Here is a 20078-nt window from a genome sequence, read left to right on the forward strand (position 1 = left end):
CAAAACAGTATTTACAGATCTTGGGTTTCTAGCCTCTGATAACACAGGGATCAGGAATACGACTGCCTAAACTGTGAAGCTTATTATGCACTGTTCTAATACATTTATTCAAGATTACTATCACAGTTTCAGGACAGAAATTCAGCCAAAAGGAAGTAATTGAGAATTCAAAACATTCCCTGCCCTCTAAACCATAAAAAAGAAGTGCTGCTCTTAAGCTTTGTATAAAACCGGCACATCACGGTCTATTTGCTGGGTCATTGTGTGGAGCACACCAATCTCCCGGGGACTAGGCAGGTCATTCCTTCCTGACACACAGCCACACTCTGGCTGGTTCACAAGCCCATTGCTCATTTTAGCCCTGGAGAAGCCAGGCCAACAGTGCCCAAAGTTGCCTCTGTCCTCACAGCTAAGTTCCTTCAGGCAAGAGCTACCCAATGTCAAAGGTTTGGCACTGACTACACTTTCACAGAGACTAACGTGGCTTCAAATGCCATCTCCTAGTGAAAGAATAGGAAGATGACACAGGAAAGCATGTTTCTATTCTTTTTATCCAATCACTTATGCCACCTGGCTTTTTTGAACAGTTTTAAAAAGGCAACAGAGATAAAACTTTGCAGACAGCCCTGCGGCTAGAAAAACCCCATAGATCTTTTACATAAAAAGTTATATATATATATATACGTATATATATATATGTATATACACACACACATATATATATATTATTGTAGGGAGCTTGTTATTTTCTGGGTAAAAAGAACATTTCTTTTTGCCATTTCTGGGGTTCCTTTCTGGGGAGCCATTTCTGGGGCGTCTTCTTGGGGATACTTAAAGCATTTGATCAAGCATGTCATCTTTGTTCTCCATAATGTAGCTCCACACTATTTGTTACAATACAAGCCAACAAGGGAATGACAACACACACACACAAAAAGCTAAAAGTTGCTCAACTGTGACTGTAACTAAGCACATATAATTCAAAAGAGAATAAAAATCTTTTCCCGATAATTTCACTTTGGGACAGTAGAATGAAGCCTCATATTCCCAAATGACTATTATCACCTCCAAACAAATTTCAAGTTAGTGTTGGCCCATGTATACTCATCTATGCCTTAAGAATAGGTTTCTAGTAAAGTGGGCATACTATCATTTTACCTTTCCTTTGGTTCCCTGACTTTTCTTTCTCTTACTGAAGATATTGGTCTAGGGAACCAGAGTCTTAGGAGTAGCTAGATACAGATACAAACATAAGAATAGATATAAATGGTATAGACATAGATGGATATATAGATGTGGATTTAAAGGCTTTTGCCCTAAGTTGCATATGGGATGAAATATTAGCCAATTTTTCAGATATATAAATTGCATTGTTGAATAGTAGCTGTCTCAATTCCATGTTTCCATACAGAATGCCAGGATTCAGTAGCTAAGATCTTGTAAATATACTAGCTCAGAAGTAAGAAGACAGCTCAAGTGCTTGTCTTGTGCCCTCAGGCAAGCCTTATAACCTATCTGTCCTCCATCTCCTCTGTTGTAAAATGGGAGTCAGCCACTGCTGTAGTTTGAATGTGTCCCCTCCAAACTTCTTGTCTTGAAACTTAATGGCCAATGTGATAGTGTTAAGAGGTGGGGCCTTTAAGTGGAGAATAGGATATAAGGGTTCCTCTTTCCTGGATGGTATTAAGGCTCTTATAAATGAGGCTTCACACAGAGTTCTGTACATTTTTCCTCTTCTGCTCTTTGCCATGTGAGGACATGCAGCAACAAGGCACCATCTTACAAGCAGAGACTGCCCCTCACCAGCCCCTGAACCTGCTGGTGCCTTGATCTTGGACTCCCAGCCTCCAGAACTAGGAGATCCCCAATCCCTGACTACCACGCAGGGCTGTTGTGAGGAGTAAAATGAAATAATGTAAGTGAAAGTAAGCGTTTTGAAAGTGTAAAGTAATATACAAATGGTAGTTTCCATTATCTTTAATCGAAACAACTAGAGAACACAAGCATTTTTCATCCTTATTGCACACCATAAACAAATTTGAACTCTAAAAATGAAATCAGCCCAAAGTAAAATGTTAGGAATGACAATGAGTCATTTTTCACAGCAAAGAAATTGATTTTCCATAGACGTTCTTTCCTATTGCATGTAAAGACCTATATCCATCAATGCTTGGGCCCCTTGTTTTGACATTGGTTATAATTACGGTCCATCACATAGCTGCTTGGCTCACAATACTATCAGAGCCTGAGGCCGTTAAGTTTCCTCCCTACTACCAGAAGGATATACCAGGATTTATAATAAATTGTGCTGTTACCAAGGCAGTTTTTTTAATTAATTAAAAGAATAAAAATCATTCTTTTTAAGAATGTGATCTAAGCCTAAACCTTGGGCTATGCCTGCACCTTCCGGTCCAAAAGTTCTAATTCTTTTGCAATCATCATTCGTAAATAATGCTTTCAAACATCTAGACTGACTGAAGATTATCAGACACTACTCTTGCAGACAAGAGCAAGTTTCAGGAAAATCAAAATAGCTGCCAGATCTTCCCCTAAGCTTCTATATTATCTTATTTAATCCTCAAAGTAAGCTCTATTATACCAGTGTTAGTTTCTACCTCTTGATCATTGAACCGTGGTTAGGGGAGGTGTTAATACTGGGGAAGTGGGTGGAAAGTACAAGGGAACTCTTTGTACTGTTTTTGTGACTCTTTGATTTCCCTGAAAGTCTAAAGTTTTTAAAAGAAAAAATTTAAAATTTTACAAAATAGTATCCTGATAACCGTGAGTCTGGAAACTAGGCCTCTGAGAGACTGATCATTTGCCTAAAGTGAGTTATCATTTTCACCAATTTATACCACAAATTCATTCTATGTTGTACAATATTTTAGAAAGTTTATTTTTATAAAATGAAAGATAATAATTATAAAGATAACAGCTAGCATTTTTACAGCCTGGAACTGTTTTAAGAACTTGACATAGATTAAATCAATATCTGCATCAAACTTACAACGTAGGTCCTATTCTAATTTCCATTTCTCACAAGAAAAGTGAGACGCCAAAATCAGTAACTTGCTCAGTGTCACACATCCAGCAAGTGGTGAAACGAAGATGATACACAACATACAAGATGGCACTCGTATGGCAGGAAAGAGAAAAAAACTAAGAGAAAGAGCATAAAATGAATCCAGGAGGGACGCAATCTGGAAGTCCAGTCAACAGTACAGTTTCAGAGTGTGTGCAACCCAAGCTGGCTGAATGATCAGAACACGGGCAAGTATGCTTGGTCTTGGAGTGTAAGTGAATCTTACAACCTCACACTCTATAGGCAGCTGACATCACAGCAGTAAACAATTTTGTAAAAAGAATTCTGTAAGTTGTCGATACCATGTTTTCTGGGCAAACAGTTCCAGCCTGAATTAATCTAAGGAAATATTTCAGAATATCTGGACTTAGATTGTTTCTATCAGCTGTGCTTGTGATAAATATTGGATGGAAATTTATTTGCGATTATGTTCCCTGCCAAGTTCCTAAAGCACAGGGTCCTACTTATCTCAGTAAACAAACACCAGTATGCCTTAATAGTCCTCTAAAGAGAAAGTCACGCTTCCTCTCTCGTATCATTCTCTTATACTCTCTGATACATTATAAAGAAAGAAATCTTATCAGTCAAGATGCTGCAGAGTGGCCCTTCTGGATAAATGAGTTTTTCTTTTTACCTGAAGTCTCAAATTTTCACTTGCAGCATGATCTTATTTTATCTTTTAATTTTCATGCATTCAAAATATACTGTTAATTTTGTTAATTAATTCTAAATTAATTTTGATTATTATCATTTACTAAAAGTAATTATTTAATAAAATATAACCTTTTTTTGATAAGTCAGGAAAGGCTCTGGACCTCTCCTTGCCTGTGATTTTTCATCAGGAGCAGTGCCACTCCCTCCTCCTGGGACAACTAAAACACGTGGGGATGTTTTGTCTGACATGATGATGAAGGGACATGTCTGCCAATTCCTGGGAGAGAGCTGGAAATGCTAAATATCCTTAATTGCAAGATAATCGAGAACAATAAATAATTGCCCTGTTCAAAATGGCGACAGTAGTCCACAGAGCTACCCTCACCTGCAGAATGGTATGGCATGGTATGGTATGGAGGGCTGGTCCTTGGCCTCTGGGAAAATGCCTCCAATGCTATAAGCTCAATACTCACTGTTGGTGAACAGCTAAAACACGTATTCTCATGCTAGGCCAGCATTTGTCATCCTTTAATTTCCACCTGTTTGTTTGCTTTCTGGAATAATATGGAGAAACTACCTCCCCTTCTCAATGAATCTTTGTTTAAGCATATTTTAATAAGCTCTGATGTAATATGAAAGACCACTTTTGTGCATAGAATTTTGCTTTCTTTTTACCAAAATTCCTCAACTTTCACAGTATGGTGTTATCAACTCTGCTATCACCTCCCTCTAGGAATATCCCTACTATGAAGGAGTGAAAAGCTGTTTGTCCCTAAATAGCTGTTTCCTACCTTCTTCTTTATGATTTCACATATCTTCTTTTTCAGAGAATCTGCTTCTCTCTCCCAATGCAGTCTGATGAATAATTTCTATGCTGCTTAGCTGTCTGAATATGAGCAAGATTAGAACTACAGTTGCCAGGGAAAGCCAGATAACGACTATATATCTAACTTGAATATACTTTGTGCCAGAAGAAAACGTGTGTGGGCTTTATGTTTTCATTGTACCAGGTGAGCTCTCTTTTGCTCATAGCTCATACTAGGGAAAACAGAGGCGATATGCTCAATGTGTGGGTAGGAATAGGCTTCACAGGCCTACACCAGTGAATTGGCATAACTGTCTTTAGAGCTGCATTGAGGGTGAATCCCAGGCCAAGTCTGACTTAAAAGAATAACATCTTAACAAATGAAAGTTATTGCATGGGTCTGTAACAGGGCAATATCAATGTAGTTGGCACATATGATAGGCATTCACTGACATTGATGAAGTAGAACAAACATTGCTTTGGAGTCCTAGGAATGGAGTTGAAGCTTCTGGTGTTAGAAATTACTAGTTGAGTGACTCAAGACTATCAACATCTCTGGCCTAAAATTTCCTCATCAGTAAAACTGGAGTAATAATGACAATTCCCAACTGGGCTGTTGTGTGAATCAATTGAAATAACTCTCTTAAGTTTTATAAACATTTATTGAGCATACCTTAACATACCAGACACTCTGGCATCATGCCAACAATAAAACCATGAATAAGTCAAGATTATTGCCCTTGAGAAGCTAAGAGTCAAACAGAAAAAACAGAAGTGAGCAGATAATTTCAATAAAATGTGGTGAATATATTGATAACCGAATCAGAAAGTATTACGAGAACACAGAAGATGGGGCACTCCATCAATTAGGATGACTTCCGCAGCAGCTGATTCACACTCTGATAGAGACTGACTTTAACAGTAAGGGAAGGTATTGTTTTACAGAACAGCCAGTGCTCAGACTGTTGATTCAGGGGCTCAACAATGTCTTCCAGGACCCAGAGTATCTTTCCATCTCTGTCCTACTGTCCACAGTATTGCCTTCATCCTGAAGCCACATATCCTGGATCACAGCAGCAATTAAAACAACATCCTTCTTTGTTCAAGTCCCTCTCCTCACATCTCGCTGTTCTGAACAGATTTAACCCTACACATTTCTGAACCAATCACCTATCAAGGAAATGGAATTATCATAAGTGGTTGTGACAAATAATCCACGGCAGGGGGTAACTATAGTATTCACTTGAGATTCTAGTCCAGCATAAAATAGTCGGGGTGGGAGTGGAGGAGAATCTTCCTGAAGGACACCAATCTAAATTTGTTTGTTTGTTTGTTTGTTTGTTTGTTTGGAGATAAGGTCTTGCTCTATTGCCCTGGCTAGAGTGCAGGGGCATCATCATAGCTCACTGCAACCTCAAACTCCTGGGCTTAAGCTATCCTCCTGTTTCAGCCTTCTAAGTAGCTAGAACTACAGATACACACTTGGGTAATTTTTCCATTTTTTGTAGAGATGGGGGTCTTGCTATGTTGCCTAGGCTGGTCTCAAACTCCTGGCATCAAACAATCCTCCCACCTCGGCCTCCCAAAGTGCTAGGATTACAGATGTGACAATTCAAGTTTTTAAAGGATGAGTAAGAATTAGCCAAAGGAAGAGGAGGATGAGCATCTGAGGCAGGGGAACATGACCTTGACTATGGAAGCAAACTATCATAGAGGTAGCAGAGGCAGAGGGAGCACTTATTGTGAGCTATGGATTTTCTAGGTGCCTGTTGGTTGAAATCTACCTACGAAGTAAGAGAAGTATCATAGTCATAAGATATCCCTAAATTAACATTCAATTCATGTTTTTCCTTTAGTTAATGTTTCATTGAAATAAAATATGTGATCTATCTAAGGAAAAAATTAATTTCTACTTCTTAGATATCTTTCCATAGAGATCATAAATTTTTTTGTGCATAGCATTCAACTCAGTAAATATGGAATGAACAGCAGAGCACAAAGGGTCACACGCTAGGAATTCTTAATTTTGATTCATTAATCAGTTAAGGTATATGTATATATTACTTCAATTTAGTAATTCAAAAAGTATGTGACTATAAGATTAAGTAAAATTTTCTTCTAATTGATTTCTCATGGGATGGACGGGCTTTTCAAAGAAAGTTTTATTTTACTCTATTTTCCTAAAAACACTCAAATGGGTACAGCATGGGTAAGTTTCTGATTGTATTGCTTACCTAGTTATATTGGCCATCCTCACAGTGAAAATTACTCCTTCACGCTGGAAATGAGTTTTAATCTCTGTTCTTTGCTTTTCCTATGTCTATATAGAGGGAAATTTCGTAAATGCCGTGACAAGAGACATCAGCCAAAGGTCATATGAAACAGCCAAATACTACTTTAAAATACTTTTCAAAATAAAAAAACCAAAATTTTATCCTTGTGACTAACGCTATAACTAATCCCTGTTATTGACATTAAAGTGTAATACACAATGGAATAGGGAAACTTAGAGCACATCCACGGGGGAAGGAGTTGAAAGTAATGGCAGGGTGAAAATCTCACATTAATTCCCACTGAAAGGTTAGGCGGACCATTAAATCATATGAACTACATTTTGAAGTATTTGTACAATCTATGACTCATTTTACTTCTTGAATTATGTGGAATGCCTATAATGCCTAACAAGAATTTCAGAGGAGATAGTAAAGGGAGACAGCCTTCCTATGAGAGACACAGGCACACTCAGGAAGCAATGTACTCTAAGCTATTTCTAAATATTAAAACCTGGAAAAATCAGAGTATATTTAGTCTGATTGTGAAATACTGGTGCAGTAGTGATGGGAATACAGTCATTTATTTAGGAACCTTTTACAAGAGAAAAAAAGAGGAAAGCTATCTTGTAATGTCTAGGTATGCAGCAGGGTGGAAAGAGGAAGTAATTCAAAATACAATACCTGTTTATCAACAGTCAACATACAGTAAATATATTTAAAGCTGCATTGCAGTTCCTCTCTCTTTAGCATTTAAATTGATTCACCAGTTTACATCTATTCCCTACCTTCCCATCAAACATGGATGGAGAAACTCTGATTAGAATGAGTCTTTATTTTTCTCTTTTGGTCTCCCTCATTGCCAAACATTATTAGAGTTTCATCTTTAATTTCACTGCAAGACAACTAAATGAAAGGGAATGAGGAACTTGGCTACAGGAACTTTCTAATTTAATCTCCTTTGCAGTCTGATTCCTGTAGCATGAATAGCACAGCTTGATCTTATTGGCACTTTCAACTGCAATGTCAGGTTCATTTCAAAATTTAATACAGCATATTTGTCATCACCATACCTCCTTCAGTAAGGACATTGATACCAAACTGCTACCTGTCGGTGGTCTGAAAAAGACAGCCTGCTGAAAATGAAAATTCTCTCCTCTAAACCTAAATAACTCATCTCACATATTATGTGTCTTCTGTTTCTGCAAAAGAACACTATTGCTTTCCACTATTTGGTCTTTTAGTAATCCATCTAGGTAAAAATAAAGAAATAAAGGAATATTTACTCGTTGCTGTTTGCTTCTGGAAATTCAGTAATATATTTTATGGATTTCAAGAATAACTTCTCCAGCAGGAAACAAGAAACAAATCAGAACTCAGGCTACCCTTGATTCTGACTAATTGTAAGGCATGTGTTGCACTGTCCTAGCCCAGTCCTGCCCCCGTTGTAGCTGACATTGTGAGCCTGTCCATCTGCTCTCGATGGCCTAGAACAGTGTTTCGCAAAGTCTGGTCCCTGGACCAGGACCATTAGCATCACCTGGGACCTTGTCAGACATACACATTCTTGAGCCCCATCCCAGACTTACTGGATCAGAAATTCTGGAGCGAGGGCCAGAAATGTGTGTTTGCACAAGGCCTCCAGGTGATGCTGATGCCCAGTAATTTTAGAACCACTGATCTAGAACAAATGAGATAGAGCTACATGTTCCTCCAACACTTCAGATCCAATTCACCTATACTAATAATTACCTTAATATCCAAAAGAGGTCTATTTCTCTTGTTCTTCAGAGACCTTCTGATACACCCTGGAATCCACTACAAAATGAAAATATGAATAACCTAGTCCTCTCCCAGAGAGTCATAAATGACTCAATTGCTAAAAACAAGACTCAGGATGAAGCTGTATTTTACCTAGATTGCCTAATAGGAAATAAATGGGATTCAATTACATTTTTTATGTTTTCATAGGGAAGACAGAATCAGTATATTGAAGCCCTTTGGATATTGCCAAATAATTAATAAATAGTGAGAGTTGTTTAAAATATTGAATGAGCTCTCATGAATGACTATATCATTTCTTCCTTGGGAGGAGATTCTTTAAAAATTATAATCAATATAGTATGATTTGAACTGGATCTTGTATCGCCTACAAGAGTGGATCAACTGAATACCTTTCCAAGCATCTTTGTCTTAGTTTGAGCTGCATCAAAATGAAACTCTGTGATAAAGACTCTTGGACAGGTAATGCCAGGGAACCAGTAAAAGACTGGGGAAGTGAGACAGGAAAGGGAGGAGGCTGATAAAAGATATTTAATCAAATAAGTTATCACCATTAGAAGTGGAGCTTCATTTCACTAGGAGAGTAGGAAACAGCATCGAACTTCTATCCCAAGGTAATTCCAACTGAGAAGCAGGAAGGTGGGTATGTTTATACCTATTCTCAATCATTGATTGAAGGCTGCTCCGTGGGATTGTTAATTCCCTAGCAAGGTTGTAGTGGCCAGAGAAATTCCTCAGTCAAAGAGATATAGGTGATGTCAGCTGGAATATCAGGCTGACTCATACAGAAGTTGTAAATGGTTGAGGGGCTCTGGGTAGGTAACAACAGTGTATGCTATTATACAATCCACTAAGTCTATTCCAAAGGCCATTTCTCTGAATCTGCACTACTAGTATAAATGCACATCCATGTTTCTTCTCTGATCTCTCTGAAAAGTTGGCAAGATGTTGGCAAGACAAGATTCCCATCCTTATGCAAAGGTGTTTTTTTTCTTTCCTACTCAAAGTAGAAATAAATAAAAAATTGATAGTATAAGAAAAAAAATGATAGTTACTTTCTTTAAAAAAAACCAATTAGTATCATCCTTTCCAAAATGTACATCTTAATAAACTGCACACTTATTTCAAACAAGATCAAAAATTTTAGAAAATCTGCATTTAAACTTTATTTCAGAGTCTCTGGTATCCTCAGTGGTGGCTCTAATTTTGTTTCTTTAGTAGGTTGATTCACTGTGGGAATATACTTATGTAGAAAAAGAAATATGTGAAGAGGCCGGGCGCGGTGGCTCACGCCTGTAATCCTAGCCCTCTGGGAGGCCGAGGTGGGTGGATCGCTCAAGGTCAAGAGTTCAAGACCAGCCTGAGCGAGACCTCATCTCTACTAAAAATAGAAATAAAAATTATCTGGACAACTAAAAATGTATATAGAAAAAAAATTAGCCAGGAATGGTGGCACATGCCTGTCGTCCCAGCTACTCGGGAGGCTGAGGCAGGAGGATCACTTAAGCCCAGGAGTTTGAGGTTGCTGTGAGCTAGGCTGACGCCACGGCACTCACTCTAGCCTGGACAACAAAGTGAGACTCTGTCTCAAAAAAAAAAAAAAGAAAAGAAATATGTGAAGAATAATCTGTTCCTCTTTCTTCCCCAAATATAAGAAATTACATATTGTGCTGAAATAGCATTTATTAATATAAAGTCTTATAAAAGGAACAAAATATATACAGAGAAGAAGTAAAGCAATACTTGTTAACAACATGAGATATAGCATAATCTAAAGGTTTAGAAAATAAACACAAAAGGGGTTCTATTTAGAATTCTGGTGAATCACAAAAGATTCCAATAAATAATTTTTATTTCAATGGAGTTTGACATTATTCTCACAGGTAAGCCACAGAACATTTTTTGAGATCTAAAAATAAACAAATAATACAAACTTCCAACTCTAATCATAGATTTAAAAATATTAAAATAATGTTTAATCCAACTCAGTAAGTGATTATCCTAGCACACTTTCCACCAAGTGAAGTTCTCCTTAAAAAGGTACTTAAGTTGTTAGAGCTTACAAGTACATGCCATTTTAGCCAGGATTAAAGGTAACATTCCTGGATTGTTCAAGGTTAATGATGCAAGACAAGTGCTCCTAGAAATATACTCTTGAAATGAAAAGCAAAGTCACCTTAATGATGGGAAATCATTCCTCACGCTGTGCAAATATATACACCACTTAAGAAAATATTTGCATAGAAAATGTCTAGTGCATCTGTGAAAATAAGAAACCTTATATCCAAGGGGGCATTTGTGGCAACACTGGAGAACTCTAACTCCATTATCTACATGTGAACTTTGCCCTTCCCAATCTATTACACTTTTCACCAGTGTGAGTATTTGCTTTCTATAATTACAAAATCTGTGCTGCATTACCTCTGAATAAAGATGTTTGCTGAAATAGATCAACACTTTTTCCCCAAGATAGTCTACTGGGCAAATAAAGGGGCAAAGCACATGGTGAGTGCTGGGGGTCTGACTGCTCCAGCAGGAAGATGGATGTTTATCCAATGACCCTGCCCATTTTGCATCATGGACATATGAAAGATGGTAGATATGTAGTGGTCACTTGCCATCCACTGGGATCACCGTCCACTGCCCCAGCATTATTATGAGGGCTTTCCCAACCTGCTCCATGAAGGTATCACATAGTAGTAAACCTTCATCAATTGCTAGTGAAACCTGGCAACAATGAACCACTTACATGCTTGAGAATCAAAATTTTTGATTCACTCTCCATTTACATTTCAAATGCCTCCTTTGAAATGAAGAAATATACCTGCCAATGGGACAGGAATAACCTGTGCTCAGTTAATGTGTATTGACCCACACAACGATAAGATGTTGTACAGAGGAGAGAAATCAAAGCTGATCACCAATCAGAGACTTGAAAATCAGATTCCAAATCAGAATACTCATTCATATAATCTATTATGCAATTTTCCTCCTCAAAAGAAATATCACTGACTAACACATTTTTTGCTACAATCACAGGCTTGAGTGAGAAATAGGAGTTTCAGCGGCACTGATTGAACAGTATCACTGATAAATCAAAGTAGAGAGTAGAACAAAGCAGAGATAGCTATAGAAATTTGTAGACGACTACTTGGATCTTAGGTAGTCCAAAGAAGATCATATACTTAAACTAATCCACAAGGTTTAGGCATATCAAAGATTGCTATTTCCAGTTACTTTCTGGCTTCAATATGACATAGATTATGTATTTTTGAAGTTTCCAAGATAATGGTCCAAACAAACTTCTGGGAAAGAAAAATATGTCTCCCTAACAGCAAAAGAACACCCAAAAACACACCGTCGAGTCTACAGAATTCTGCTCACATTATATAGAAAGCTCTTGGCTTCACAATCTGAATGGAACATGATATTTTGCAGGAATGCTAAATGTTTCTTTCCAATACACCTGTATGTAGGATATCTGGAGTCAGTAAATATGGAAAATCCTAAAAATGGCAGACAAAGCAAGTCACCCTTTCAAATTATAGTGGGCCTCAAGTCTGATTGAATTTAATATGAGTGTTTTTTATAACTCAAAAATATCATATTTTGTTTGGTCTTATCCATTTAACTCTAAATAAAGGGCATACGAAACAATTAATAAACTCAGAATGATGAAGAAAAAAAAAAAACTATTGAATGTTACAAGAAAAAAGGTCACAGGAGAGTACATCTCAAAACTTTCTTTCTCCAGGCATTGTAATGAGAGTCAACAGTACTGTCAATTTCTGTAGCTGTGGAAGGATCCTGATAACTTCAACAGGAACACTTCTCTGTCAAACCTCTATCATCAATCACACAGAAGCTCAATCTCACAAAGTGCAACCAGACCACATTTTCACTTTCTCACTGGACAAAAGCCTGTTGCAGCCATTATAAGGACAACATCCTGTACTAACGACTGCGACTGCTGCCCAACACACAGTCCAGGGGTCATCCAGGTATTTAACTACCACAGAGACTTCACGGAGCTGATATGGACAAGTATTAATTCTTCTCCTCACAGAAGTTGACGATGTAGGTCAATAGCTGAAAAGTAGTCATTTCATAATATTAGGCAATAAAGCTTTAGAACTGCTATAAAATGGTAAAGTTGATACCTCTACAATTATTGCAGAAAGCACACCACATATTGTGAAAGAAGTTCCTAGCCCAATGAACATACTATATGGTGACAACCCTCCAGTACCTGCTATGAGATGACAGAGCATGATAGTCATTTCTCACCGGGTTCTAACTGCACAAATGATCTTTTTGCTTCCTCAGATGGAGGTTGGGAGGAAGAAGTTCTTATGATTACCCTAATCCCCATTATTATTTTCATTTTGTAAAAGAATGCTCTTTGCACAATTTCCTGAGGACAAGGTACAATAATAAATGTGAAATATAGGTGAAATAAGTTTATAGATTGTTTTAAATGGTTATGTACCTGGTACTTCACTAATCACTTTTATATAGCTCATTTAACTCTCACAGTCTTGAGAGTGAGAGGTAGGTTTTACTACTTCACTTGACAGCTGAAGGAAAGGATGCTTCCAAGCTATTTTTTTTTTAAATTTTCTTCGTAATTACATATTTATTAAGGGGGTTATTTGATTACACAGCTGTCTGCAGAAAAGAAATTACAAAACTTCTTGACATCAAGGACAGTATCTCTTTCTTCCCAGCATTTTATTCCCACTCAGCATTTTTTTTTAATTTCAAAGTATTAAGGGGGTACACATGGTTTTAGTTGCATGGATCTCTCTTGTAATGCTTGAGTCATGGCTATAAGAGTGTCCATCACCCAAATAGTGATTATTATTCCCGTTAAATAGGCTTTTGCCCCTCTTCTTCTCCCATCTCCCTCCTGCTTGATTTCCACTAAGTTTTACATTCTTCTGTGCACATGTGTGCTCATCAGTTAGGTCAAATTCTAGGGTAAAATATAGGAAAAACTCTTCAGGATACAAGCCTACACAAAGAATTTATACTAAGACCCCAATGGCAATCACAGCAACAACAAAAATAAATAAATGGGATTTGATTAAACTAAAAAGCTTCTGTAGAACTAAGGAAACAATCAACAGAGCAAATAGACAACCTACAGAATAGGAGAAAATATTTGCAAGCTATATTTCTGATAAAGAGCTAATACCCAGAATCTACAAAGAACTCAAGCAAATCATTAAGAAAGAAAAAAACAACCCCATTACAATGTGGGCAAAACACACGAACAGAAGTTTTTTAAAAGAAGATAGAAAAATGGTCAATAATCATGAAAAAATGGTCAATGTAACTAATCATAGGGAAATGCAAATTAAAACCACAATGAAATATCACCTTACCCCTGTTAGAATAGCTTTTACAAAAAAGTGTAAAACAACAGATGTTGGTGTGAATGCAGAGAGAAAGGAAGACTTATACACGTTTGGTGGGACTGCAAATTAGTACAACCTCTACAGAAAATGGCATGGAGATTCCTCAAAGAACTAAACCTATCATTCTGTCCAATAATCCCACTATAGGGTATCTATCCAAAGGGAAAAAAAGTCATTTTATCAAAAAGACACCTGCACTCAATGTTTATTGCAGCACAAGTCACAACTGCAAAGATTTGGAATCAACCCAAGTGCCCACCAATTCATGAGTGGATTAACAAAATGTGGTATATGTATATCATGGAGTACTACTGAGCCATAAAAAGGATGTATTAATAATGCCTTTTGCAACAATTTGGATGGAACTGGAGACCATTATCCTAAGTGAAGTATCCCAAAAATGGAAAAACAAACACCACATGTACTTGCTATTAAACTGGAACCAAGATAAATAATTTTCCTGAGATCATCTAGCAGATGAGTAGCAGAATTGAAATTCCAACCTGTCTGACTCTAGGTCTCATGTTTTAAACCTCTGTACTTCATTTCTTGCACCACACTCAACACAGAACACTCTGTACCCAGACGTGCAGGTTTTCCCTCATACCAAGGAATTCTCCAACACAACCTGGATGTCCTACAGATTAACTCAATTTTGACTCTGTCTGGAGTTAGCATCAGATCCCATTGGTTAAGGGCTCAGTTCCACAAGAATGCCCCTCACTTCAGATGCCAATCAAAGCCCCAGGCTGTCTGCTGTGCTTCAGACCCATGGATTTAAACTGGGGTTCCTACAACACCCACTCAGGTTCCATAATTTGCTAGGACATCTAACAAACTCAGGGAAACACTTTACTTACGTTTACTGGTTTGTTATAAAGGATAATACAAAGAAGATGGATGAACAGCCGGATGAAGAGATGCATAGGGTGAGGTATGGGGGATGGGGGATGGAGCTGCTATGCCCTCTCTGGGGTATTCCACCCTCCAGATACCCCCAACATGTTTGACAACCCAGAAGCTATCTGAACACCACAGTTCAGTGATTTTTATGAAGCCTTCATTACGTAGGCATGTTCAGTTATTAACTTAATCTCCAACCTCTCTCTTCTTTCTACAGAATGAGAGGTAGGGCTGAAAGTTTCAAGCTTCTAATCATGGCTTGGTCTTTCTGGTGGCCAACCCCCATACAGAGGCCCACTAAGAGCCACCTCATTAGAAGAAAAGATGCTTCTGTCACCCAGGAAATTCTAAAGGATTTAGGAGCTGTGTCAGGAACCAGAATCAAAGACCAAATATTAAAACAAAAGATTCTCCTAGCAATCCTATAGCTCAGGAAATTACAAGAGTTTTAGGAGCTCTGGCCAGGAACCAGGTACAAAAATCAAAATAAATATTTCTTATTATAAATCATGGAATCACACAAAGAAAAGTAATACAAAACTGATCTCTGTTACTAACTTGCACATATGTTATCACAGTTCAAAAATAATTTGTTAATATTGCGTGTAGTCACTATTAGAAGTTTTAAATATCTGCTGTAGCTAATACAAGCTGTCATTGCCCCCTAATTAAACAGTCGCCTGGTTTCTAGAGGTAACCAGTTGTATTACTTGATAAAATGTATATTTGCCTAATTATCGTAGTGATTAAAAAGAAAAAAAAAAGGAAGAAATTAAGGAAGGAGGAAGGGAGGGAGAGGGAGAGAGGAAGAAAAAGGAAGGAAATGTTTTGCTGTATGCCAAACCTGCGTGTATGCTGTTATCCATTCTGAACTCGCTTTGTAATTTCCTTCTGTCCAATGGATTACTTAGCTGCATAAGTCAAAACATTCATCCCACATGCCAAGAGCATTATAAATGGGGCTTCTCATTCCAAAACTGGTTAATAGACACACTCTATATTCTTCTAAGGGACGGAATTTTTTTTTAAACTCTAGGATAAAGGTTTTATATGTCACTTTTCTCATTTCCACGTGACTTACGTATTTTCTAAATCGCCCTTCCTTTCAAACAACCATTATACTAGATGCTTGGTGATCGAGGAAAGACATCATTGTTACTTTTGTAAATCTTGACAATTTACATATGAAATGGTTCTTTTGAAATGTTGCTATTATATCTAGAGCTGATGCTACTCCAATGTTATATAAATGAAAAGATAACAGTTTTTTTCTGTTTGTTTGTTTTTTAATTTAACTTGGATGGAGTTGCAGCCCTAGACTCTTTACAAGGTAGTTTTTGTTTATAGTATATGAAGGCACATTATATATCAACCTGAACTCGTTTTGTATTGATAAGTTGAAGACTATCCAGGAGATTTGTTTTCTATTTGTCTTGAGAAATTCAAATGTCCTGAGAAATCTCTAGGTTGGCTGTATCACATTCAGGCGTAATCAAATAGTGTTATTCTGTTACAGAGTATGTGGTCTCACATTAAGAAATGGCAATCTTCTTTCAGCAATGTGTCACTTGACTTAGACATAAAATATTCCAGCATAGGAAGGGCTGTGTTCCCCTCCCTCGTGACAATGACCTGTTAAGAGATAGGCAATATGCTATTTGGCTGATGTCACTTAACACCTCTAGTGTGTCACTGGGTCATACCTCGGTCATCCTGGCAGGTGGCCTTCAGGATGCGATGTCCCAGGCCACATTTTCCATGATCAGGGATACAGATCCCCTCTGATGCCAGCCATCGGTAGCATATCGGATCCTCACAAGGAACTGACTCCACCAAATGAGGGCAGTGCCCCGCAGGCCCCGTGGATTCCATGAGGACATGGCGCTGCCGAGTTCTAAATCCTAAAGGGAAAGAGAACAAGAGTTTCACAGGATTTCATTGTTGGCCACTAAAGGAAAAAAAAGTAGCAGCTGGGTAAGAGATGAAAGTTTTATTTGAGTACTAATTGCTCTGAAGCATGTATTATTTTGATGTGTTTTATTTTATGTGAAGTGAAGGGATGAGTAGAAAAGAAAAAAGAAAATGGAAAAAATGGGGGCAGGAAATCTGTCTTCCAAGAATTTATAATCTAGGGTTTGGAGGCCAAACATAATTCAATGGAATAGTAAGTTGTATAAGTCCAATGGTATCAATAAACCAGTAAAAATGCGTGAAGACCTACAGAAATGGCCTAAGCCTAGATAACTAGGCATTTTTCTTTTGCTGTTGTTTTTGACATTCTTGTTTCACTGTACTAAGTTGAAAATACATCTACACTTCGGTAGATCCCTGCTGCCTGACTGCTCACAGCTTCCTACTCTGAGATTTCCCTGCCTCACTCGACTGACACCTACACATCAGCCTGCCCTATAAAGACAATATCTCTTTGGACTTCATTCTCCACCCTGGCTAGACATGGGTCCCTGGTCTGCTATTTCATTAAAATATATATTTACTGTGGGACTGAAGCCCCAAAGTCCCATCAGCCAGAGACCATAATAAGCACCTAAATGAGTCTTACATGCTATGGGCCTACAGAGTCACAAACTCAAATCAACAGGAGTCCAGCAGGTAGACATCAGGGCAACAGGCCAACCATAGACTGTAGAGTGGCAGGGTCGGTAGTGAAAGGTGGGCTTGCTTGAAATGCTTGGCTGCTCTTCAGCTTCCCTTGACAGTTGCCACGAGAGAATGTGGACCCCCTGTTAACAGACTTTCCAATTTGGTCTAAGAAACAAGAATCTAAGTTGTGTTTTGTTTTTATATGAAATCTATTTTTAAATGATAGAAACTCATTTCTGTTTCTGAAAAACCAAAGGACCTAAAATAGAATGACTGAGAACCAGATTAAACTCTTTAGTCTGGGTTTTCAATTTCTGGTCCTTATGCTATATCATTTCTAAAGGCTACATCTACCTCCTATGGATCTCATATCTTATCTCCTATTGTTTATACTCCAAATACAATCAACAGATTTATTTCCTTTAAGTCTTTTTTTTTAATGAAACCAATATTTTTGCATGAGTAAGATTTTAAGGAATTATTATTCATTTATTCCTTGGGGTAAGTACATAAAAGGAGAGACTTTGATAGGAGAATAGAGTGTTCAATTGCCAGAATGAGAGTTCTTTACCTACCATCACTTCCATAGGAGAGAGGAGAAGAACAAGTTAGGGGACATAAGAGATAACGTCTCTCTCACAGTTTTGCCACCAATGATAATGACATGAAAGGTTACAAACCTTACAGTGGAGTTGGAGAAAGACTGGCTCCTCTTAAGGAGCACAGCCAAGGAGCCTAGGACACAACGGACTTGTGGTTTCAGGACACAAGAGCAAGCTGAGCTTGATTAGAATAGTACAGGGCTGGGCAAATATTTTATATTAATAGTCTTACATGCTTTATTCTTGTTTTCTTGGTCTAGGGGAACCCACAGACTCCCTTTGAAAGAGACTCTTAGATTTTTACTTTAAGGATCAGTTACCTAAAGGAAGGCATCATTCTTCCCAGAGACTGCACTCTCATGGCATTGGAAATGTTAAGGTCTGGGGCGATTGAAAAAAAAAAAAAAGAAAAAGAAAGAAAGAAAAAGGATGGCTTGAGCCCTGCTTCATACCTCCAAGTCCATCTCATTAACTAGTCAAAATAAGCTTTGCAGAAGGGAGGGCTCAGATCCCTTTCTGGCCACCTCAGAAGAGAGACAGGGAAAAAACAGGGCTCAAAACTATGCTTGATGAACACCAGACTACAATGACCTCTGAGCTCTCACTGCTACACAACTTAAATAGCCTCTATTGTTACATGCAATATCTGTATGCTGCTTATTTATTGCCTTACGTTTGTACTTGTTGAGATTTTATCTTTAAGCAAGATGTGGCATGGATCCCCATGATTCACATTGTTTCACAACCCGCTCACAGTTAAGCACAGAAACTTAGCAGTCTTTACCAAGGGATTCTGGGTGTCCCCTTACCTGGAGGTTAATGCCATTGAGGGGCATGGACAGTTTCCCTCCGTACATCAAGTTGCATCCATCTTGCCATAAATCTATAGATTACATCTCCTCAGTCAATAAATTCTTTGAGTCTTTCATTTGTAATGCCCTTGTCCTGACTCTAACTAGGATCAAATCATACCACAAGCTCAGCATAAAACAAAAACCTTGGATTCTCTTGTTGGCACTTAACTTTAATCACACATTTGGCGTTGATGCCTGCAATAGGCATCAGGCTTCCTCCAGGTGCTTCTGTTGTGAAAGATATACAACAGCCAAGTCCACGGTGGCTGGGGCCAGCCAACCACTCACCTTCATTTACTGAATTCCATATTAATCAGAGAGTATCATTCCATTAATATTAACCACCACGTGCACATCACTGTCCTGTCCTGTGGGAAGCCACAGGACGAAGGGAAAGCACACATGTCCTCTTCTCAGAGCGTATAACCCGGCAAAGGAAAAAGGCACATTTGTTAACCAAGGATCTACTTTCACCAAGACCAGGACTTTACTTTTACTACTCTAAATTAATAAATCCTCAAAACAATTTTAAAAGTTACTATTCCCATTTCACATATGTGAAAACTAAGATGGCACTTTATCATTTCTCCAAAGGCACATCACTGATTAAATGGATGGATATAAAAATCAGCAGAGGTCTATTGGTGTCAATGCTTCCTCACAAGAAAGGATTAAAGTCAGCTCCTACGTACGTTGCATTTAAGCCCCACTTTATAAAGTGAACCTGAAAGGTACCACAGATCATCCCCTTAAACTAAAGGTAAACAGAATAGATATTGAAATTTTAGGCACCGCGTAGCAGGAGAGAGTTATAATAATCACTTTCTGACCATAGATTCGATTCACCTTTAGTGAAACCACTATCTGCAAGGATTCTTTTTTTTTCCTTATGACCCCAGGAATTATGGTTTCATGTATAATTCTACTGCAGACAATTAGAAAAGAGCAAATAGTGGGTTGGGGAGAGAAAAGGAAAAAGAGCAGATGGCAGAAGGGGGGTCAGTGTTTTTTAATTGAATCCATGGAAAAATTAAAGGAGTCTCGGGAGGATACATCCAGGTCTGAGAACAGCATTTCTCCAATGTCAGTGAACGCAAGCGTCCAC

General features: G+C 38.0%; 1 protein-coding gene across 1 annotated transcript in view; it reads right to left on the reverse strand.

Moving 5' to 3' along the window:
- THSD7B (thrombospondin type 1 domain containing 7B) overlaps positions 1 to 20078 on the reverse strand; it is a 718374-nt gene that overhangs the window by 451577 nt on the left and 246719 nt on the right. Inside the window, exon 6 of the mRNA XM_045559264.1 lies at positions 16620 to 16817. Within this exon, the coding sequence (XP_045415220.1) occupies positions 16620 to 16817 (198 nt within the window). The remainder of the gene's footprint in view (positions 1 to 16619; positions 16818 to 20078) is intronic.

The sequence above is a fragment of the Lemur catta genome, chromosome 8 (assembly GCF_020740605.2).
Source record: "Lemur catta isolate mLemCat1 chromosome 8, mLemCat1.pri, whole genome shotgun sequence".
Taxonomy (NCBI): Eukaryota; Metazoa; Chordata; class Mammalia; order Primates; family Lemuridae; genus Lemur; species Lemur catta.